General features: G+C 43.4%; 1 protein-coding gene across 2 annotated transcripts in view; it reads left to right on the forward strand.

Annotated features, from left to right (window-relative positions):
• Window positions 1–23,478, forward strand: part of SLC9A9 (solute carrier family 9 member A9) — a 669,138-nt gene that overhangs the window by 519,289 nt on the left and 126,371 nt on the right. For both annotated transcript variants that reach the window (XM_061419306.1, XM_061419316.1), the window contains exon 13: window positions 14,536–14,591. In XM_061419306.1, the coding sequence (XP_061275290.1) occupies window positions 14,536–14,591 (56 nt within the window). The remainder of the gene's footprint in view (window positions 1–14,535; window positions 14,592–23,478) is intronic.

Genomic DNA, 23,478 nt, shown 5'->3' on the forward strand with positions numbered 1-23,478 from the left:
TCTAGTCTGATCAGCCTGACAGTGACTCAAGAAATCTGTGCTGCATCCATAGTCTCATATAAAACAAATATCACATGGGCAATCATGGGACATCAAGACAGGAATGTGACATGAAACCTTGATCTAGCCGTTTTCAATTTGGGGATCAGACAAGTCCCAGGGATAGAAATGTGTAACCCAGCAGAGCATACTGGAGACCAACAGATGACAGTGTGTCCGTGTGCTGGTGGAGACCCAGAGTGACAGCTCTGTTCTCAGCAGCATCCCCAGACTTCCCAGTATCTTGCTCATCCACGTGAGTTCACAGTCACATCAAATACTTCATGTCCCCAAATTATGGAACCTCCCTTTCTCCCTTCACTTCAGTGGCAGATATATTATTTTATCACTCTCCAAATTTAACATCAGAGTTGCTTCTGAGTACACATTACCCTGTGAGCTCTAAATCCAGTCTTCTGATAGAAATGTCAACTGTCTACCCAGTTACTGATCAAGGGGACTCGCTATCACACCTCTGTGATATCCATCATTCTTTGCTTAAAAGCAAACAAGAAATGGTGGAGCAGGTAACTTTTCTTGATACTGAGCTCACATGGACTACATCTGAGTAACCTCCATGTGGTACTGTCCCGTGTAATCGATATTAATCCAAACTACAATTTTTCTACATCTATTGCCACAGCCTTCATCCAGAAAATGTTTACCTCTTTTCAAGACTGTGATAAATTACCCTCCAGAGCCTCTTTCCTAAGCCTCTCTGTAGCCCTTCTTAAATAAGACGTCCAAACTGTCTTCAAATACTGAACGCAGTGCACCCTCTCCAGCTTCCCATGAGCATTCCCAGTCCACTGACCTTGGCCTTGAAATGCCCATTTCCTCTTATGATTCAGCCTCCATTTCAGACAAGCAAATAGTTTAAACTGTTAAGAGGGAGGGGCTGCTTTTCTCGAGCTTATAAGAATGTAGAAAGCTGACCTTGCTTCACTCACAATAGAAGTGCTCAGAACTTACTGATGCTGAGGTTCAGTTCCAGCTTCCTAATAGGATATGCCTCAGGGCACATTACCAAAAGGGAGACATAGGGGAGGTAATAAATTAGGAGATTGGGATTAACATATACAAAGTGCTGTATGTAAAATAGGTAACTGTATAGCACAGGGAACTGTACTCAATTTTTGCAATAACCTATATGTGAAAAAGAATGGATATATACATATATATATACACGCATGCATGCTCATGCTCAGTTGTGTCTGACTCTTTGGGACCCCATGGACTATAGCCTGCCAGGCTCCTCTGTCCATGGAATTTTCCAGCAAGAGTACTGGAGTGGGTTGCCATTTCCTACTCCAGGGGACCTTTCCAACCCAGGGATAGAACTTGCGTCACCTGCATTGGAAGGCGGATCTTTTACCAACTGCGGCGCCATGTAAGAGACATACATATGTATGTCTTCCCATATATATGGGCTTCACATAAACATATATGTATGTATACATAACTGATTAACTTTTCTGTACAACTGAAACTAATACAACACTGTAAGTCAACTATACTGCAATAATTTTTTTTAAATGAAAGAAAATCCACACATATTCCTCCATATATGGTTAAAGGCAGGGGTGAACCATTCAGATATGCTGAGTAGAAACTCAGAATCATCTCAGTAGATTCCTCTCCTTCCCTCCAGGTCAGTCCACCATATATCACAACCCCCTGCTCCTTCATATACAAATCTCTCAAATCCATCTCTTCTCCACTACCGCTATCTTAACTTAGACTCTTGCACGGACCATTGCAGTAGTCTACTAAATGACCACTATACCTCTAGTTTATTAATATCTCAATTTTGCCAGTGGTTTTCCAGAACATGAATGTGATTGTTTCAACCCCTACTGCCTACAGGAATACGAAACAAAAAACACCCTCCTTAGCATAGCATTCAGCTTGAACATACAACATTCCAGATGTTCCACATTCCAGATGTTCAAGCTGGTTTTAGAAAAGGCAGAGGAACCAGAGACCAAATTGCCAACATCCTCTGGGTTATCAAAAAAGCAAGAGAGTTCCAGAAAAACATCTACTTCTGCTTTATTGACTATGCCAAAGCCTTTGACTGTGTGGATCATAACAAACTGTGGAAAATTCTGAAAGAGATGGGAATAGCAGACCACCTGACCTGCCTCCTGAGAAACCTGTATGCAGGTCAAGAAACAACAGTTAAAACTGGACATGAAACAACAGGCTGGTTCCAGATCGGGAAAGGAGTACATCAGGCTGTATATTGTCAACCTGCTTATTTAACTTATATGGAGAGTATATCATGTGAAATGCCAGGCTGGATGAAGCACAAGCTGGAATCAAGATTGCCGGGAGAAATATCAGTAACCTCAGATATGCAGATGACACCACCCTTATGGCAGAAAGCGAAGAACTAAAGAGCCTGTTGATGAAAGTGAAAGAGGAGAGTGGAAAAGTTGGCTTAAAACTCAACATTCAGAAAACTAAGATCATGGCATCTGGTCCCATCACTTCATGGCAAAAAATGGGGAAACGATGGAAACACTGAGACACTTTATATTTGAGGTTCCAAAATCACTGCAGATGGTAACTGCAGCCATGAAATTAAAAGACATTTGCCCTGTGGAACCAATAACACTGAAGAAGCTGAAGTTGAATGGTTCTATGAAGACCTACAAGACCTTTTAGAACTAACACCCAAAAAAAGATGTCCTTTTCATTATAGGGGACTGGAATGCAAAAATAGAAAGTCAAGAAACACCTGGAGTAACAGGCAAATTTGGCCTTGGAATACAGAATGAAGCTAAGACTAATAGAATTTTGCCAAGAAAATGCACTGGTCATAGCAAACACCCTCTTCCAACAACACAAGAGAAGACTCTACACATGGACATCACCAGATGGTCAACACCGAAATCAGATTGATTATATTCTTTGCAGCCAAAGATGGAGAAGCTCTATACAGTCAAAAAAGCAAGACCAGGAGCTGACTATGGCTCAGATCATGAACTCCTATTGCCAAATTCAAACTTAAATTGAAGAAAGTAGGGAAAACCACTAGACCATTCAGGTATGACCTAAATCAAATCCCTTATGATTATACAGTGGAAGTGAGAAATAGATTTAAGGGCCTAGATCTGATAGATAGAGTGCCTGATGAACTATGGACGGAGGTTCGTGACATTGTATGGGAGACAGGGATCAAGACCATCCGCATGGAAAAGAAATGCAAAAAAGCAAAATGGCTGTCTGAGGAGGCCTTACAAATAGCTGTGAAAAGAAGAGAAGCGAAAAGCAAAGGAGAAAAAGAAAGATATAAATATCTGAATGTAGAGTTCCAAAGAATAGCAAGAAGAGATAAGAAAGCCTTCTTCAGCAATCAATGCAAAGAAATAGAGGAAAACAACAGAATGGGAAAGACTAGGGATCTCTTCAAGAAAATCGGAGATACCAAAGGAACATTTCATACAAAGATGGGCTCGATAAAGGACAGAAATGGTACGGACCTAAGAGAGGCAGAAGATATTAAGAAGAGGTGGCAAGAATACACAGAAGAACTGTACAAAAAAGACCTTCACGACCCAGATAATCATGATGGTGTGATCACTAACCTAGAGCCAGACATCCTGGAATGTGAAGTCAAGTGGGCCTTAGAAAGCATCACTATGAACAAAGCTAGTGGAGGTGACGGAATTCCGGTGGAGCTATTTCAAATCCTGAAAGATGATGCTGTGAAAGTGCTGCACCCAATATGCCAGCAAATTTGGAAAACTCAGCAGTGGCCACAGGACTGGAAAAGGTCAGTTTTCATTCCAATCCCAAAGAAAGGCAATGCCAAAGAATGCTCAAACTACTGCACAACTGCACTCATCTCACATGCTAGTAAAGTAATGCTCAAAATTCTCCAAGCCAGGCTTCAGCAATATGTGAACCATGAACTTCCTGATGTTCAAGCTGGTTTTAGAAAAGGCAGAGGAACCAGGGATCAAATTGCCAACATCTGCTGGATCATCAAACATTCAAGAGAGTTTCAGAAAAACATCTATTTCTGCTTTATTGACTATGCCAAAGCGTTTGACTGTGTGGATCACAATAAACTGTGGAAAATTCTTCAAGAGATGGGAATACCAGACCACCTGACCGACCACTTGTGAAACCTATATGCAGGTCAGGAAGCAACAGTTAGAACTGGACATGAAACAAATAGGCTGGTTCCAAATAGGAAAAGGAGTACATCAAGGCTGTATATTGTCACCCTGCTTATTTAACGCATATGCAGAGAACATCATGAGAAACGCTGGGCTGGAAGAAGCACAAGCTGGAGTCAAGACTGCCGGGAGAAATATCAATAACCTTAGATATGCAGATGACACCACCCTTATGGCCGAAAGTGAAGAGGAACTAAGAAGCCTCTTGATGAAAGGGAAAGTGGAGAGTGAAAAAGTTGGCTTAAAGCTCAACATTCAGAAAACGAAGATCATGGCATCCAGTCCCATCACTTCATGGGAAATAGATGGGAAAACAGTGGAAATAGTGGCAGACTTCATTTCTGGGGGCTTCAAATCACTGCAGATGGTGATTGCAGCCATGAAATTAAAAGACGCTTACTCCTTGGAAGGAAAGTTATGACCAACCTAGATAGCATATTCAAAAGCAGAGACATTACTTTGCCAACAAAGGTCCGTCTAGTCAAGGCTATGGTTTTTCCATTGATCGTGTATGGATGTGAGAGTTGGACTGTGAAGAAAGCTAAGCACCGAAGAATTGATGCTTTCGAACTGTGGTGTTGGAGAAGACCCTTGAGAGTCCCTTGGACTGCAAGGAGATCCAACCAGTCCATTCTGAAGGAGATCAGTCCTGGGATTTCTTTGGAAGGAATGATGCTAAAGCTGAAACTCCAGTACTTTGGCCACCTCATGTGAAGAGTTGACTCATTGGAAAAGACTGTGATGCTGGGAGGGATTGGGGGCAGGAGGAGAAGGGGACGACAGAGGATGAGATGGCTGGATGGCATCACTGACTCGATGGACATGAGTCTGAGTGAACTCTGGGAATTGGTGATGGACAGGGAGGCCTGGGGTGCCGCGGTTCATGGGGTTGCAAAGAGTCGGACACAACTGAGCGACTGAACTGAACTGAAATGAACTGCCCCATGGAAGAAAAGCTATGACTATCCTAGACAGCATATTAAAAGGCAGAGACATTACTTTGCCAGCAAAGGTCTGTCTGGTCAAAGCTATGGTTTTTCCGGTAGTCATGTATGAATGTGAGAGTTGGACTATAAAGAAAGCTGCATGTCTAAGAATTGATTCTTTTGAACTGTGATGTTGGAGAAGACCCTTGAGAGTCCCTTGGACTGCAGGGAGATCTAACCAGTCCACCCTAAGTGAAATCAGTCCTGAATATTCATTGGAAGGACTGATGTTGAAGCTGAAACTCCAATATTTTGGCCACCTGATGTGAAGAACTGACTCATTTGAAAAGACCCTGATGCTGGGAAAGATTGAAGGTGGGAGGAGACAGGGACAACAGAGGATGAGAGGGTTGGATGGCATCACCGACTCAATGGACATCAGTTTGAGTAAACTCTGGGAGTTGGTGATGGACAGGGAAACCTGGCATGCTGCAGTCCATGGGTCACAAAGAGTCAGACACGACTGAGTGACTGAACTGAACTGAAGCATAGCAGTCAATATCCTTTACGATTTGGCCTCAAATTACTTTCTGATTTCACCCAGAGTGACTCTTCCCTCCTCAACATACATAATAACTCTCACAGTCTACTCGTACAGTTATTTGCTATGTCCTAAATCTACTTTGCTCTTTTAAATTTCTAGCCCTTTGCCCATGCTGTGCGCTCAGTCTGGAGTGCCCTCCCTCAGCCTCTCTTTCACTAAATGCTCATGTGTTGTGGGTCCCGGTCTATTAACAGTGATGCTCTGAGCTCAGGATGCCTAAGGCACTAACTCACCATACCCTTCATAGAGACCCCACAGACGTTTCCCCTACTTGGGTCAACATGTTGGCTAGACCAGCCCTTGTGGTCTCGGTTATGATTGCAGGACACACACTTCCAGAGACTATCAGGGAATTTTAAGGAACAAGACTCATTGCTCAGAGGGTATATGTGGCACTCCTGAGGCCACACAGCAAAGTCATGGGGAGAGAGAGAGAGAATAGGGATCTGGGGCTCTGTCTTTATTAGAACTGAGGGTGGAGTATCTAGGTTTTTGGGTGCTAACTCTTTATTGGCTAATTAAGCTGGAATTCGGGGGAAAACAGAATCTCAGTCACTCAAGCAGTCAGTCCAGTCCTCTGGGTTATCCTAGACTTTCTGAAAGAGGGAAATTTATGGGTGGACGCAGCCTAATTCCTCACTGGTTGTTTTGCTAGGAACTGTGTCATTTAGCTGGCAATATGTTTATTGAAGATAGATGTCTTTAGAAATGGATGCCTCAACAATCAAAAGCTTAATGTCAGACACTCACACTACACTCCCTTTTCAATATCCAACTCCTCTTTGAAATGTGCCCAAGCCCTTCACAACCCATCTTGGCTGGACTCTGTTGATGAATTCCAATAATTCCGTGTACAGTGCCTACCTTGCTGTACTTTAGTTCTTTACTTCCAATGTCTGTCTTTCCAGTTACATCTGGGGTCATTGATGGCAGGAATCCTGTCATTGACTTATGTATCTTAGCTTCTATTATTCATTGGCTTCCCTTGTGGCTCAGCTGGTAAAGAATCACCTGCAATGCGGGAGACCTGGGTTTGATCCCTGGGTTGGGAAGATACCCTAGAGAAGGGAAAGTCGATCCACTCCACTATTCTGGCCTGGAGAATTCCATGGACTGTATAGTCCGTGGGGTTGCAAAGAATCGGACATGACTGAGTGACATTCACTTCACTTCACTTCATCTATGATTTATAGACAATCTATTCTTGGTTTTAATCTATTCTGTATTTGCCATTCAATTTGTTGTTGTTAAGTTGCTAAGTCATGCCTGACTCTGTAGCACTGTAGCCCACCAGGCTCCTCTGTCCATGGGATTTCCCAGGTGAAACTACTGGAGTGGGTTGTCATTTCCTTCTCCAGGGGATCTCAACTCAGGGATCAAACCAGCATCTCCTGCATTAGAAGGCAGATTCTTTACCACTGAGCCACCAGGGAAGCCCCACCATTCAGTTTAGGGTATATCAATTTCTCCCTAATATCAAGAACATAAGTTAATGTTTCATAAGTGCTTCTTAAGTGGCAGCCAACATTTTACACACTTTATATGTATTAACTCATTTTATTCTTATAATAATCCATACATTGATATATATTTATCTCCATTTACAACTGAGAAAGCTGAGGTTTAGAGAGATAAGTAATTTGTCCCAAAATTATAAATGCAATAAATCCTAGAAGTGAGATTTGAACCTATACAGCCTTGCTACAGACTCCCAACTCATCTAATTACTGTGCTGCACAAAGTAAAATGAACTGGGATTTTTCCAATTATATTAGCCTATTTTTGTATTTCCCCAAAACAAATGTAAAATATTTGAGTGTTTAATTATATTAATTTTGATCATACACAAGCCCGACTAATATTTATTCAAATAACATGGGGTGGGGTTGGGGTGAAGTAGCAGATTGAGTCCCCATATGATGTTCCCATGGCTACACAATAGTCTCCAAGCCTCAGCGGGTGTCTTTCAGACTCCTCCATTGTCCTCCCCTATTTGTTGTGCTCAATATCCAGTCACTCTTCCCTTACTGAAAATGTCATTTTTTTTACATTCAGCCATCAAATACAGTTCTTAAAGGAAATGGTTTCTCCTCCCCCACCACCTGGCCCCGTCAGCCACGGGGGTGGGGGAGGGGGTGCTCAAAAGAACCAAACTGAACAGTAAGACTATTGGAATTCACACAATGAGAGTAAACCCTGGTAATATTTCACTGCCTTTCCGGAGGTGCTAAGTGATAAGGATCAGAATGGATTTTGTTGGCTTTAATGGGAAAAGTGAGCCTTTTGTTAGTTACTTACCTTGCTTCCCCTCTAAGGAAAAACCCAACTTTGGAGCATTCGTTTTGCCGTGATTGGATATGGGAGCATCCTGAGACTTCAATATGTCTAATAAAACTCTCCAAAGAATGGAGGTGCCCTGGGAAGGGAGGGATGCCCAGAGATGTGTCTGGCTCTGAAAACAGCACTGGCTGCTTGCTGTAAATGAGGAACCTGGAGTGAGATGTTCCAGGGCACAGCTGGGAATATGTGCAAAGCTCATTTTCATTTTCATTTAAATACCATAGAGGCAGCACTCAACTTGCTTAAAATTAAAAGGTACATCAAAAATGCAAAACATGGTGTAAAATTTTAACCAGTCTTTTTAGTTGCTTTTTAATCCTTTACTGGCTCTTCATATTCTCTGTATTCAATTCTCTATATTATTAGACATCTTCTTGGGCTGTGTGGTAGTTCCTCCATCCACCCTCAGCTTCCCTTTCTAAAGTTGCGTGTACCTTTGTGGTTATTTATCCACTAGCTTAGTTATTCTTGGGCTTCCCAGGCGGTGCTAGTGGTAAAGAATTAGCCTACCAATGCCATAGACAAGAGATGTCGGGAAGATCCCCTGGAGGAGGGCACAGCAACCTACTCCTGTATTCTTGCTTCGAGAATCCCATGGACAGAGGAGCCTGGCGAGCTACAGTTCACGGGGTCGCAAACAGTCAGACACAACTGAAGTGACTTAGCACATAGCACATTGCCTATTCTTTGTAATAATGTACTGTTTCCTTTTTACCTGCCTTCTCTTTGCTCTCTTTCTATCCATTCTTCCCTTCCTTCCCTTTGCTCTCTAAATGCCTTCCTTTCCTTCTTTGTTGCCCTCTCACCTCCCTAGTCTACCAGTAAATTGTGAATGAATTCCAATGTGGGAAGCTCCATAAATAGAACTGATATTTTACTGTGAAACCGGAAATCCCTGCTGTGCCCTGGCCACTACCTATAGCTCCACTGTAGCTGTTAGTTTCCACCAGAGGGTTGCCCAGTGCGGAATCGGGAACTAAAAAGGCTGAGCAGTGAGCATGGCAGTACTGAGCTCTGGCCCCGCTGATTTTAAAAAGCACCGATAATAATAAAAATAATAACCTAGGGATTTCCCTGGAAGTCCAGTGTTTAAGACTCTACCCTGCCAGTGCAGGGGACACGGGTTCAGTCCCTAGTCGGGGAACTAAGATCCCACATGCCAGGCAGTGCAGCCAAAAGATAAAAATGAGCAGACAATAAAGAGGTTCTGGAAAGAACGATTATTTGTAAATAATAATTACATGGATAATAGCTGCTAACATGTCTTAAGAGCTCAGTAGGTACCAGGCCCTAAGCTAACACTTAACAAGTGTTTTCATTTAATCTTCACCATAACTCTAGGAGAAGGAAATGGCAACCCACTCCAGTATTCTTGCCTGGGAAATCCCATGGGCAGAGGAGTCTGGTGGGCTACAGTCCATGGGGTCGCAGAGTCAGACACGACTAAGCACACACACACAACAACCCTAGGAAACAAGTTCCATCATTATCCCCATTGTACTAGCCAGAAAACCTAGGCAGTGAGCAATGCAGGTCACACAGCAAAGAAACTCTTAACCGGGTCCACTCACCCCTCAGTGGCCACGGGGTGACCTTGGGTCTGGGATTACAGCCAAGACTGCTGTCTCCTGAAGAGCGCTGGCTAGCCGCATGGCTGGCTCTAACCTCAGGTGAAAAGAGGGTGGGCCATCAGGACAATCACAGGTGTCCCAGGAGGGGTTCTGTCAAGAAGCAGAGGACAGAATAGAAGACGTACGGCTACTTGCCATCAGAGTCAGTGAAAACTTTAAGTGATGGCACATCTGAACAAAGTTAGTGCAGCAAGATGGATAGTCCATGATGGTGATCAGAAGAGGAAGGGCAGGAGGGGGAAGTTCAGAAAAAGAGGCAAGGCATCACAGATGGCCAGAGATGGCCAGCCTGGCCCAACCACCAACTGGAGTTTACAGAGGGTGTTCGGTCAATGGAAGAGGCACTGATCCAGGCAGGGCCAGAGCACAGGGGCCATACTGGGCACTGAGGCTCAGAAACAAGGACATGTCCAGTTACCAGCCCTGAGGCACTGCCTCCAGGTCAGATGAGCAGAAAGCTTAGTTCAAGGCTGGGGGAAAGGTGCTGAAGAAACTGAGATATCCCCTCAGGGGTTGTACTTTATCCTACACACCCGTGATCTCACCTGGGGAGCTTCTGTATACACATGTGATGCCACATGCCAGGGTGACGTGGTGTCTTCTTTCTAATAATCTCTCAAGATCCCATAGTATGTAGGTGATCTTATGCATAAAAGTGAGGGGACTTAAGGGTAACCCTTTACGGGGCTTCTTTCACAATCTGATTTGCTTTCTCAAAGAAGAGAGTAAGAGATACGTGTGCAACTGGCATGTTGGCTTAACCCTGGGGATGCCATGTGAATGTGCCATGTACACTGATGCCAGTATACACATCACAATTGAGAAAATTGTGCAGAAAATTGCCCTTGGAGGCAATGTGGGGGTGGAGGGAGTGTGGGGGTAGACGGTTGGTCTGTGGGTGTGCAGGGTGTAGCAGAAGACAAGCTATTTTCTCAGAAGCCCTTCTAGAATGCTTCAATTATATTATGTTGTCACATACATGTATGTATTATAAACTTAAAAAGAAAAAAATGTACTAAATCTGACCGTCAGGTTGTCATACTAAATATATACACCTATGGCTAATATGGTTGATGTATGGCAGAAACCAAATAAATTTTTTTAAATATCCTATGATAAGCCATAATGAAAAAAATATAAAAAATAAAAAGGTGAGCACAGAGTTAATATGCTGACATATTGTTGCAGGCAGGAAATCTAATTGGCAGATACAAGAATTTCAAAAAGAAAAAGAATAGTAGCCAGGGACCATTTAATATGGGCATAAAGAGGTTCACATGCCTCTTGGAAATCATTATAACACAGTGAGTGTTAGATTTTATGGGGCCGGTGGCGATCCTGAGACCTCCAGTAAAGCTCCGAGTTACCCCCATCACACTGTGTTTAAGGAGGCAGGGAGCCAGGTAATATATTTTAGCAAGATTCCTATCAAAAGAAGCCAAAATCACCAGTGAGAGAAGGCTTCACTCTTAGGTGCCTTTCCTTCATAGCCCTTAAATTATAATAAACATTTTAGATTTTTAAAAAATTAGATCTACCCAACTGTATGCCCTGTGAGGACAGGGACCACGTCTTCTCTGTTCTCCTAGTTGCCCCAGAGGGAAATAACTCCCACTCACATAGGGTTCTGTTTCCTCAAGCCTCATGAGACTTTTTTTAATATTTATGTATTTGGCTGTGTCGGGTCTTAGTTGGAGCACACAGGATCTACATTGCATCAATACAGAACCTTTAGTTGCTGCTCGGGAGCTCCAGAGGATGCGGGCTCAGTTGCCCCACAGCATGTGGGATCTTAACTCCCCATCCAGGAATCAAACCTTCATCCCCTGCACTGGAAGGTGGATTCTTAACCACTGAACCACCAGGGAAGACCCAAGTTCCCTGAGATGTTTAGTCTGTTCTAGGCAAGAAAGACTGCAGGCCTGGCCTCGGGAGCAGATGCTGAGCTTCCATGAAATGGGAGGTGTGGGAGGAGATGTGTTCTTCCTCTGAGAACAGCAGATCTCTTGGACTCCCGAGATGCTCTTCACGGAGTCCCGCATAAAACTGAAATACATAAACTGTCCCCTCTTCTTCCTCTCTTCCACCTGGCTTCTGGAATAACTGAAACTAGCCTGGTCTACTGTGGTGGCTGCTGGGGAGGAAAGCCTAAACGTCAGTGGAAAATCTCAGTGCTGCCTCCAACTTTAAACGTTGGGTTTCTTGTGAAATTTGACTTTTGTTCCTTCCAGTTTTCTAGACAGAGAACTGAAAAAAGGGGCCCTAAACAGATGCAGCTATGGAAAGTCCAGGGCCCTCAGTCCAGTTCACTGCCTGCATGGGTGCTGGTTAGCTCTTGGGGCTGGGGAGGGGTCCAGGCTTACTCAGTAATAAAGGCTCCTGCAGAAGCTCAGGTCCACCAGAGACATGAGAAGGGGGGCCTGGGGCCCCACTGTTCACAGAGGCTGGGCTCAGGTCAGGCTCATTGCCTAGACTCACCTCAGAAGGCTGGGCCTCAACTCCCCTCCATTCTGCCTCCCCTACTCCTTCCTCCTTTCCTTCCAGGATCCCACACTCTCTATCCTCTTCCGGCCCCCTCCTTCCTCTCCCCCCTCCCCACTTCCTCCCCCCTCCCCCTCCCTCTCCCTCCTCTCCTTTACCCCTCCCCCTCCCCCCTCTCTCCCCTCCCTTCTCATCCCTCTAGGCCCCTCCTTTCTCCTTCCTGACCCCCTTTCCCTCCCTCCTCTCATCCTTCTCTCCCCCCAGCTTCAATAAAACAGGTCAAATAGCTCTTTCTACTCTAAGAAAATCAAAGGTTAGCCTCCACCAGAGGCTCTTTCCAGTTACCTGAAGTCCAAAAGATTCCACACCCAGTAAACAGCTACCTACTTCCCCCACCCTGGGTTAGCGAGAAGGGGCCCTTCAGGCCCAGAGGCCACTAGTCTTTGAAGAATCAGAGGTGTTTGCAACCGGCGCCTCTGCACAGTGGCCTTCCTTTCACAGGCTAGCACATCAGCAGGACTGGTGTTGTCCCCCTGCCTCCCCTCCCCCACCCAGAGAACAGAACTGGAGCACTAAGGAAGAATTTCCGGGAGCAGGAGGGCTAGGAAAGACTCCAAAGCGCTGGAGGTTGTGGTGTTCTCAGGAAAGGCTCTGGCCGAGCTTGAGCAGGTGGCTGAGGCCCTGAGCCACCACCCCCCACCCCATCCTGCCTGCCACAGGCAGAGGCCCACTGCCCAGAGCAGAGGAAGTTCAAGCTCCAGGCCCTCACGCGCTCCGGCCCTTCCAAGGCCCTGGGAAGAGCCCCAGCATTGTGTTCCCAGGGTCCTATGTTTTTGTAAGATTTGCAAAAGGAATAGATTTTAACCACTGTTGGGTTGGATCGCTGTTTCTTTCTACTACCGTCTCCTCTCGGTCTTACTTCGCCCCGGTCAGATGGCTCTGGTGTGGCCCTGGGCATCTGGGGGGTCTGACCAAGGGGAAACTGAACTGGGAGTGCATTCAGCTTATACTCAGTGGGGTTTTGTGGTCTGCTGTCACTCTGTGAAGGGCAAGTCACTGCTGGTCCTACTGCAGGGACTGCTCACAGGACCAGCGCCACGAGGCTGAATCCAAGTTGAATGTGTTCTGTGGTACCTGGCTTCTCAAGTCTATGGTTAGCGGAGGAAAAACAAGGCTTGAAATGTCCTGAGCCAGAAGCTAATCTGTGGAAAACTCTTCCAGTTGTGAGATGTGTAAAATTCTAAGTGGAGGATTCCGTTCTCATCAATGCGCCGTCAAAATGGAAATTCAAGAATACTTATATTCAGTGATGCAGCACTTACACTGATAAATGTACTGGGTAGTAGTGTTGACGAGAATCGCTTGAAGGGAAATTTATCAGAAATCTTGTCTTTTCAGGGTATTAATCTTTAGCAGTTTTGCACACAGCAAGTATGTCTGTGTAAGGAAGCACGCTATAATGACTCCCAATTATTAATAATTTCCATCAGTCTTGCTAGAGGAAAGACTACCTTATCTTCCCATTCTCTCTTATACAAAGTCATTATATCATGTAAACAGAGTAAGAAAGTATGCAGGCAAAACTCAGGAGGAAAAGTTATTTTACAGGTATATCAGACAGTAAATTAGTTAGAACATTATACGTCTTATAAATTTCGAGATGTCTGTTGCACAGATTTTAAAATTATTAATTGTGTTACAATTTATTTTCTTGTTGTAAAGAGTCACTTTCATACCTCATTTTGTATTTGTATTTTTGCATTAATTTGCTCAAAGAGAGCCCCCTAAATCGTATAAGTCCCACAAACCTGGATCCTCCCTACTGCCAGCCTCCATGAGCATCTGGATGAAAGATCAGATTTTTCCCTAAATAAAATATTGTAAAGCAACTAAAAAAACCTTTTGTTTGTTTGTTTGTTCCTGTCCTGGGAAGCCTGCTGCAGCCCGGGCCCCCACATCCCCGGAGCAGTGTGGTCAGTGAGTCCTGCCAGAGAAGCAGGTGGCCCTCCCTCCAGGAGCCCTGTTTGGGGGCCCTGGAGGTCTTTCCCTGAGGGCTTCGCTCCCAGATTCTCTTGCTGGGAAAGACAGCAGTGGGGAACAGCTGTCGGTGCTCCATTGCACCAGCTGTACAGAGGCCCAGCTGTGCAAGCTCTCCTGTTCCCATAAATCTATTTGATGTTCCCTGGACTCAGGGAGAGGTACAAGGGTTTTCTGCCAAACCAGTCCTCTGATTCGTACTGTCTTTGGTTCAGGTGGTCTGACCTAAGAGACTGTCTCGTCTCATCTGCACAAGACCCTTACCAGTTCTCTCTTCTCTTTAACAGGGTTGGTGTGGACCTGGATGAAGATCAGAAGGAGGAACCCTCCTCACACCAGGCAAGTCAAAAAAGCGGAGGCATAGAGAACAACAGCCTGAGCTGTTCTGTTTCACAGCCAGGAAGCCCCATTCTAAAGGGGGGCTATTTTCTCAGATAAAGCAAATCAGATGACTATAAAACACGTGGGAATTCAGGGTGTCTATAACCTTTGTATCACCTCTAGAGTGCTTAGGACCAGCAGACACTTGTGCCTTCTTTGTGGCCTCAGGAAGCCTGGAAGCTGCAGTGTGGGAGCAAAAGCACAGCTCTTGTCATCAGGCAGCCTGGAGTTCAAATCCCTGCCCAGCAACTTGCTTGCTGTGGTCATTTCAGTGAAATTGATTTGATGCATGTTCAACACATGTGGGGCACAAAACAGATGGGCCTGCTTCTCCTGCGTGACTTCTCATTTATCAGGTTGAGGTATACAGAAATACAGAAACGTTAAAAATCTGCAAAAGCACAGCCTGAAAATCCTAAGGGAAAATAGTTCAGGACAACATGCTGTCACCTCAAGTAAGAGAAGTGTAGTCTCCAATCTCTGGGCTTGAATCTAACATCAGAGTAAAATCTATCATTGGCAATTTCGCTTTAGTTGTTTTTCACTTGGTACCCAAAGTTAACAACTGTGTAGCCATGTTGCACCTTTTGCTGAAATTGCAGGTAGACAGACATGAAATCCCAGGTAGAACAGCATCATAAATAAGTGATGCTGCTTAATGAATCGTGTCCTGATCCTATCTGAATTTGAAGAGAATCCATCTCTTTTATCTCGTGGCTTCTCCCTACCATCACATCAATGAGACACAGCTGGTTAGTGCTGCCAGGCAAGATGCTGCCGCTTTCCTGGTTCACACAAAGAAGGAAGGATGTTATGCTCTACAATAAGGGCTGGAAAATTAAGTTGGCAATGATCCGGCTCATATGCACTTTGAATTTCTTTTGCCACATGTGTTCCAAGGTCAGGCTAGTGCTGTTTTCACTGACTTTATTGCCCAGGAAAGACACCTAACTGCAGGACTGAGCCCAGCAGGGGTGTCAGCACACTGGGATTAGGCCCAGAGTATTGACCTTGGAAAGGTGATCAAAACCGTCTCCTTACACTGGTGGGCTGTAATGAGTCAGCAGGAAGGGCTCCTGGTTAGGATTTTCACAAAACATTTTATCTCATGCAGGTCAACTAATCCCTTCTCCTACTTTCAAGCAAAGCTTTTATCTAAGTTTTGTTCTTCTCCTATATCTTTTTCTTTAAAAAAAAAAAAAAGTGATATAATAAGAAAATTGATCAAAGAAAATTCTTCATCTTCTTCTAACTAACTGCCTAATACTTTACAGTTACATGTAATTATTGGTAAGATTATCTGCTAGCTTAAATTTTTTCTTTTATAATTTAAATGTATTTTATTTTCGCTCATTCACACCATTGTCAATTTAGTAACAATTCTTACCTGAAAATACTTTTAATCAGTTGAAAGTACTTTTTTGTTGTTCTTAGAGAAATGAGATATACCACATAGTACAGTGAAAATTGTACCCCAGTAGGTGAGTGACAAAGAATCCAACTGTCAATACAGAAGACGTGGGTTTGATCCCTGGGTCAGGAAGATCCCCTGGAGAAGGAAATGGCAATCCACTCCAGCACTTTTGCCTAGAAAATTGCATGGACAGAGGAGCCTGGCAGGCTACATGGGGTTGCAAAAGAGTCAAACATGACTTGGAGATTAAACAACAGTGAAAACTGCATGCTATTTGGATCTTCGGCAAGCTTTTTACATCTTTGAGTCTTAATTTTCCTATCTATATAACGCAAATGATAATAATGTCTACTTCTCCAGGTTGTTAAAACAATCAAGTGAAATTATAGTTATGAAGACTACCTAACTTAATCTCATTAAAACCATCTTATCTCATAAACTGTTTGATGAAGCAGCTTATACCACCACATATGATAAAATAATAGTGAAATATTTTTAAGAATTTTAAAACTCAGTTTAAAAAATTTATAAAAGCAGGAAGACGAAAACCAGAGAAGTAAAAAAAAAAAATTGTAAATAAAAGATCATAAGGTCCTATATACTTGCTAAAGTTGAGCCACAAGTAAGCTTGTTGGTAGCCAAAGAGGTGGGAAAGGAAGTAATAATTAGCAATATACTAAGTTATTATACTTAGAAAAATTACACTCACTCCCCAAGCTGTACAAAGCTTCACAGACCACAATGCTTTAAAAGAATTTTCTCACTTGAGGCTTCCTGTAGAGGACACGTAAGGAGCTGTCTAACTAACTTGCATGTAATTTGCATGGTTTCTACTGCTCTTCTGCTGCTTAAAAATAGTTTTAATTTTAAGAAGTGTCCTGGAATTGTTCTTATTTATGCTGCTTGACTACTAAGATGACTACATTTCAGATAAAGGTTTTCATCACATTTTGCAATAATTTTTATTTTCAATGTCAAGTACAGGAAACAGTGGGCTCAGACCACAAGTAACAAACCACAGTGTCCATGCAGCTGCCATTTAGCCTGGACAGAGGGGGTTTTGGGGGACTTTTCAAACCATGTGTCAAAAACCTCTTTGCCCTCATTTTGCCTGACAGCTCTTTGCTTATTATCAGCATCTGTTGCTCTGACTATAGAGCATAAACTTAATTCTTAGGAGGACTGTATTTTTCCACTCAGTTTGCATTTTATTAAATTGGCCTTGCGTTAACAAACAGGTATCTTTGCAGTGGTCAACTTCTGAAAACAAGACTTTATTCTTAGTTGTTGTTCAGTTGCTCAGTCATGTCCAGCTCTTTTGCAACCCCATGGACTGCAGCTCGCTAGGCTCCTCTCCTGGGATTTCCCAGGGCAGAATACTGGAGTGGGGTGCTGTTTCCTTCTCCAAGGGATCTTCCCGACCCAGGGAAGAAACCCGTATCTCCTGCATTGGCAGGTGGATTCTTTACCACTGAGCCACCAGGGAAGCTTGCCTTATTCTTATCAGAAGCTAAATTTTTTCAGATAATTATGGCAATTACTGATCATAATTTTGATCACTCTCAAAATCAATAATAAGCATATGTAATGACATGTACATATCTTTGAAGGAATTTCCTCTTTCTCTGTTTCTGGAGAGTAAAATAGCCTTTGGAAAGTAGAAACTTGCAGCTGTGACTACCCAGCCGTGTCACGATTTTCCTTTTTGCCTTGTAACACCTCGGAAGTGTGAATGGTATTACATTCTTACCCATTCCAAGCCCAGAAGCTTTAGAAAGCATGTTCCACAAGCAGATACTAAACTTTAAATATATACTGTATGCAAATGTGCCACTTCAAGAAATGAAAGGTATTGCAGCTGTGAAATTTATTTCTCTTAAATGTAAAAAAAATAAAAATAAAAACACCCTCAGACAAACTCCCCCCCTTTGACAGGAAGTTGGAGACCCATTGGAGCACCATACCTGCCTTCTTAGTTCAATAAAAAAATCCCTGCTACCCAAGAAGGGCCACCACTATGGCTTCTCCTTTTCCTGCTTGCTATCTTTCATGATCATCCTAATATTTGTGGAGTGCTAACTATTGTTGTTAGCACTTCTGAATGTTAATACTTTAGCTGTGTTAACTCATTTACCCAGATAAACCTGTGGGTAGGTGCTATTATTATACCTGTATTTTAAATAAGGAAACTGCACACAGAGAATTTAAATAACTTGCTGAAGGACACATAGTGAGAAGAGGTGAAATTCGAACCCAGATAATCTGGTTCCAGAACTTCCACTCTTAATGGATGTGCATGCATCTGTTCATCCATTCATTCATTCATTCATACAAGCCACCATGTCAGGCAGGAATCTAAGTGTGAGGAGGAGGCACCAGTTACCAATTCAAAGTCACCCTCACAGAGCTTACACTCTAGTGGGGGACACAGAGAAGAAAGTAGTAAACCTCTATACACTGTCAGTTCAGAGAATAATAACAACAGAACAGGGAAGAGGATGGAGAACAGCAGAGGAGAGGCTATGGCTGGCTTCCTGTCTGAGGAAGTGGCCTTTGATTAGATACCTGAACAACGTGCAGAACTGAGATGTGCACATAGGCTCTGGGGTCAACAGGCCAGGCAGAGGGAACAGCAAGGATGACGTCACAGTGGGTTACGGTGTGCTCCATACACCGCAGGCATACCATGTGGCTGGAGCTGAGGGAGCAAGGTGGAAGCAAATGGAGAAGGTGTGGGAGAGACCAAGAGGGGCCAGATCATTGGCCATGGTGGTGGATCAATGAAAGAATGGGAATACCAGACCACCTGATCTGCCTCTTGAGAAATTTGTATGCAGGTCAGGAAGCAACAGTTAGAACTGGACATGGAACAATAGACTGGTTCCAAATAGGAAAAGGAGTTCGTCAAGGCTGTATATTGTCACCCTGCTTATTTAACCTATATGCAGAGTACATCATGATAAACGCTGGACTGGAAGAAACACAAGCTGGAATCAAGATTGCCGGGAGAAATATCAATAACCTCAGATATGCAGATGACACCACCCTTATGGCAGAAAGTGAAGAGGAACTAAAAAGCCTCTTGATGAAGGTGAAAATGGAGAGTGAAAAAGTTGGCTTAAAGCTCAACATTCAGAAAACGAAGATCATGGCATCCAGTCCCACCACTTCATGGGAAATAGATGGGGAAACAGTGGAAACAGTCTCAGACTTTATTTTTCTGGGCTCCAAAATCACTGCAAATGGTGACTGCAGCCATGAAATTAAAAGACACTTTTAAGGAAAGTTCTGACCAACCTAGATAGCATATTCAAAAGCAGAGACATTACTTGGCCAACAAAGGTTCGTCTAGTCAAGGCTATGGTTTTTCCTGTGGTCATGTATGGATGTGAGAGTTGGACTGTGAAGAAGGCTGAGAGCCGAAGAATTGATGCTTTCGAACTGTGGTGTTGGAGAAGACTCTTGAGAGTCCTTTGGACTGCAAGGAGATCCAACCAGTCCATTCTGAAGGAGATCAGCCCTGGGATTTCTTTGGAAGGAATGATGCTAAAGCTGAAACTCCAGTCCTTTGGCCACCTCATGCGAAGAGTTGACTCATTGGAAAAGACTCTGATGCTGGGAGGAATTGGGGGCAGGAGAAGGGGATGACAGAGGATGAGATGGCTGGATGACATCACTGACTCGATGGACGTGAGTCTGAGTGAACTCCGGGAGTTGGTGATGGACAGGGAGGCCTGGGGTGCTGCAATTCATGGGGTGGCAAAGAATCGGACATGACTGAACAACTGATCTGATCTGATCTGATGTATGATGGAAGCAAAAACTTTTAGGTTTGGAACTTAAACCAACTTTTTTAAAAACTCATTTTTCTTCCATTTCCAACTCTGCCAACTATTATTGTTCAGTTTAGTTCAGTCGCTCAGTCATGTCTGACTCTTTGCGACCCCATGAATTGCAGCACGCTAGGTCTCCCTGTCCATCACCAACTCCCAGAGTTCACCTAGACTCGCGTCCATTGAGTCAGTGATGCCATCCAGCCATCTCATCCTCTGTCGTCCCCTTCTCCTCCTGCCCCCAATTCCTCCCAGCATCAGAGTCTTTTCTAATGAGTCAACTCTTCGCATGAGGTGGCCAAAGTACTGGAGTTTCAGCTTTAGCATCATTCCTTCCAAAGAAATCCCAGGGCTGATCTCCTTCAGAATGGACTGGTTGGATCTCCTTGCAGTCCAAGGGACTCTCAAGAGTCTTCTCCAACACCACAGTTCGAAAGCATCAGTTCTTCAGCTCTCAGCCTTCTTCACAGTCCAACTCTCACATCCATACATGACCACAGGAAAAACCATAGCCTTGACTAGACGAACCTTTGTTGGCCAAGTAATGTCTCTGCTTTTGAATATGCTATCTAGGTTGGTCATAACTTTCCTTCCAAGGAGTAAGTGTCTTTTAGTTTCATGGCTGCAGTCACCATCTGCAGTGGTTTTGGAGCCCAAAAAATAAAGTCTGACACTGTTTCCATTGTTTCCCCATCTATTTCCCATGAAGTGATAGGACCAGATGCCATGATCTTCGTTTTCTGAATGTTGAGCTTTAAGCCAACTTTTTCACTCTCCACTTTCACTTTCATCAAGAGGCTTTTGAGTTCCTCTTCACTTTCTGCCATAAGGGTGGTGTCATCTGCATATCTGAGGTTATTGATATTTCTCCCGGCAATCTTGATTCCAGCTTGTGCTTCTTCCGGTCCAGCGTTTCTCATGATGTACTCTGCATATAAGTTAAATAAGCAGGGTGACACTATACAGCCTTGACGTACTCCTTTTCCTATTTGGAACCAGTCTGTTGTTCCATGTCCAGTTCTAACTGTTGCTTCCTGACCTGCATACAAATTTCTCAAGAGGCAGATCAGGTGGTCTGGTATTCCCATCTCTTTCAGAATTTTCCACAGTTTATTGTGATCCACACAGTCAAAGGCTTTGGCATAGTCAATAAAGCAGAAATAGATGTTTTTCTGGAACTCTCTTGCTTTTTCCATGATCCAGCAGATGTTGGCAATTTGATCTGGTTCCTCTGCCTTTTCTAAAACCAGCTTGAACATCAGGAAGTTCACGGTTCACATATTTTTAAGCCTGGCTTGGAGAATTTTGAGCATTACTTTACTAGCGTGTGAGATGAGTACAATTGTGCGGTTTGAGCATTCTTTGGCATTGCCTTTCTTTGGGATTGGAATGAAAACTGACATTTTCCAGTCCTGTGGCCACTGCTGAGTTTTCCAAATTTGTTGGCATATTGAGTGCAGCACTTTCACAGCATCGTCTTTCAGGATTTGAAATAGCTCCACTGGAATTCCATCACCTCCACTAGCTTTGTTCGTAGTGATGCTTTCTAAGGCCCACTTGACTTCACATTCCAGGATGTCTGGCTCTAGGTGAGTGATCACACCATTGTGATTATCTTGGTCGTGAAGATCTTTTTTGTACAGTTCTTCTGTGTATTCTTGCCACCTCTTCTTAATATCTTCTGCTTGTGTTAGGTCCATACCATTTCTGTCCTTTATCGAGCCCATCTTTGCATGAAATGTTCCCTTTGTAACTCTAATTTTCTTGAAGAGATCTCTAGTCTTTCCCATTCTATTGTTTTCCTCTGTTTCTTTGCATTGATTGCTGAGGAAGGCTTTCTTATCTCTTCTTGCTATTCTTTGGAACTCTGCATTCAGATGTTTATATCTTTCCTTTTCTCCTTTGCTTTTTGCTTCTCTTCTTTTCACAGCTATTTGTAAGGCCTCCTCAGACAGCCATTTTGCTTTTTTGCATTTCTTTTCCATGGGGATGGTCTTGATCCCTGTCTCCTGTACAAAGTCATGAACCTCATTCCATAGTTCACCAGGCACTCTATCTATCAGATCTAGGCCCTTAAATCTATTTCTCACTTCCACTGTATAATCATAAGGGATTTGATTTAGGTCATACCTGAATAGTCTAGTGGTTTTCCCTACTTTCTTCAATTTAAGTCTGAATTTGGCAATAAGGAGTTCATGATCTGAACCACAGTCAGCTCCTGGTCTCATTTTTGCTGCCTGTATAGAGCTTCTCCATCTTTGGCTGCAAAGAATATGATCAGTCTGATTTTGGTGTTGACCATCTGGTGATATCCATGTATAGAGTCTTCTCTTGTGTTGTTGGAAGAGGGTGTTTGCTATGACCAGTGCATTTTCTTGGCAAAACTCTATTAGTCTTTGCCCTGCTTCATTCAGTATTCCAAGGCCAAATTTGCCTGTTACTCCAGGTGTTTCTTGACTTCCTACTTTTGCATTCCAGTCCCGTATAATGAAAAGGACATCTTTTTTGGGTTTTAGTTCTAAAAGGTCTTGTAGGTCTTCATAGAACTGTTCAACTTCAACTTCTTCAGCGTTACTCGTTGGGGCATAGACTTGGATTACTGTGATATTGACTGGTTTGCCTTGGAAATGAACAGAGATCATTCTGTCGTTTTTGAGATTGCATCCAAGTACTGCATTTCGGACTCTTTTGTTGACCATTATGGCTACTCCATTTCTTCTGAAGGATTACTGCCTGCAGTAGTAGATATAATGGTCATAGTTACTAAATTATCTGACTCTTTTGCGACCCCATGGACTATAGCCCTCCAGGCCATTCTGTCCATGGGATTCTCCAGGCAAGAATACTGGAGTGGGTAGCCATTCCCTTCTTCAGGGGATCTTCCCTTCCCAGGGATTGATCCCAGAACTCCTGCTTTTGCAGGTGGATACTTTACCACTGAGGAAGCCCTGTCAACTGATTAACAGTTAACTGCCAACAATGAACAAGGAGGTTAATTTTCATCTTTTAAAATATAACTTTATTTTTAATACTCTGTGCTCTCTTAAGGCTAACTTCCAATTTTATTTTTGCTTCTGAAAATCCCTTCACTGAAATTCTGATGTTTGTTGTCATTCATGCTTGTGTGTAACCTGGGTAGATCAGTTCTGGTCACCATAGCTTAAGGAAGTCAAAGCAGAGCTGAGAAAGGTCCAGAGAAGGGCAGCTTCAATGAGCAGAGGGGGTTTAAAAGAATCAGGATTTCTCCAGCAGAAATGACTAGCACCGCAAAGGGCTGCAACGAAGTGTCTTTAAAAATATGGAGCATGTGAATCAGGTGAACAAAGACTTGTGTGCCAGATCCCAGAAAACCATAACCTAGAACATCCTTAAATCTGAAAAAGCTCATTTGGAGAAGAATAAAAGTACTTGTTCTTCTGCACAATTGACACTTAGTGCTCAGAGTCATCTGGAGTTACGAGACTGGAAATACAAGTAGGTTCAGCAGGGAAAGAGATTCATTAACAGATGGTAGGGTCCTCTAGTCATTAAGTAATATTTAATTTTGCCTTGTGAATATTTTCTAATATTTCTAACAAACTTATAGGAAACAGGATAAAGAT

The sequence above is a fragment of the Bos javanicus genome, chromosome 1, assembly GCF_032452875.1.
Source record: "Bos javanicus breed banteng chromosome 1, ARS-OSU_banteng_1.0, whole genome shotgun sequence".
Lineage (NCBI taxonomy): Eukaryota > Metazoa > Chordata > Mammalia > Artiodactyla > Bovidae > Bos > Bos javanicus.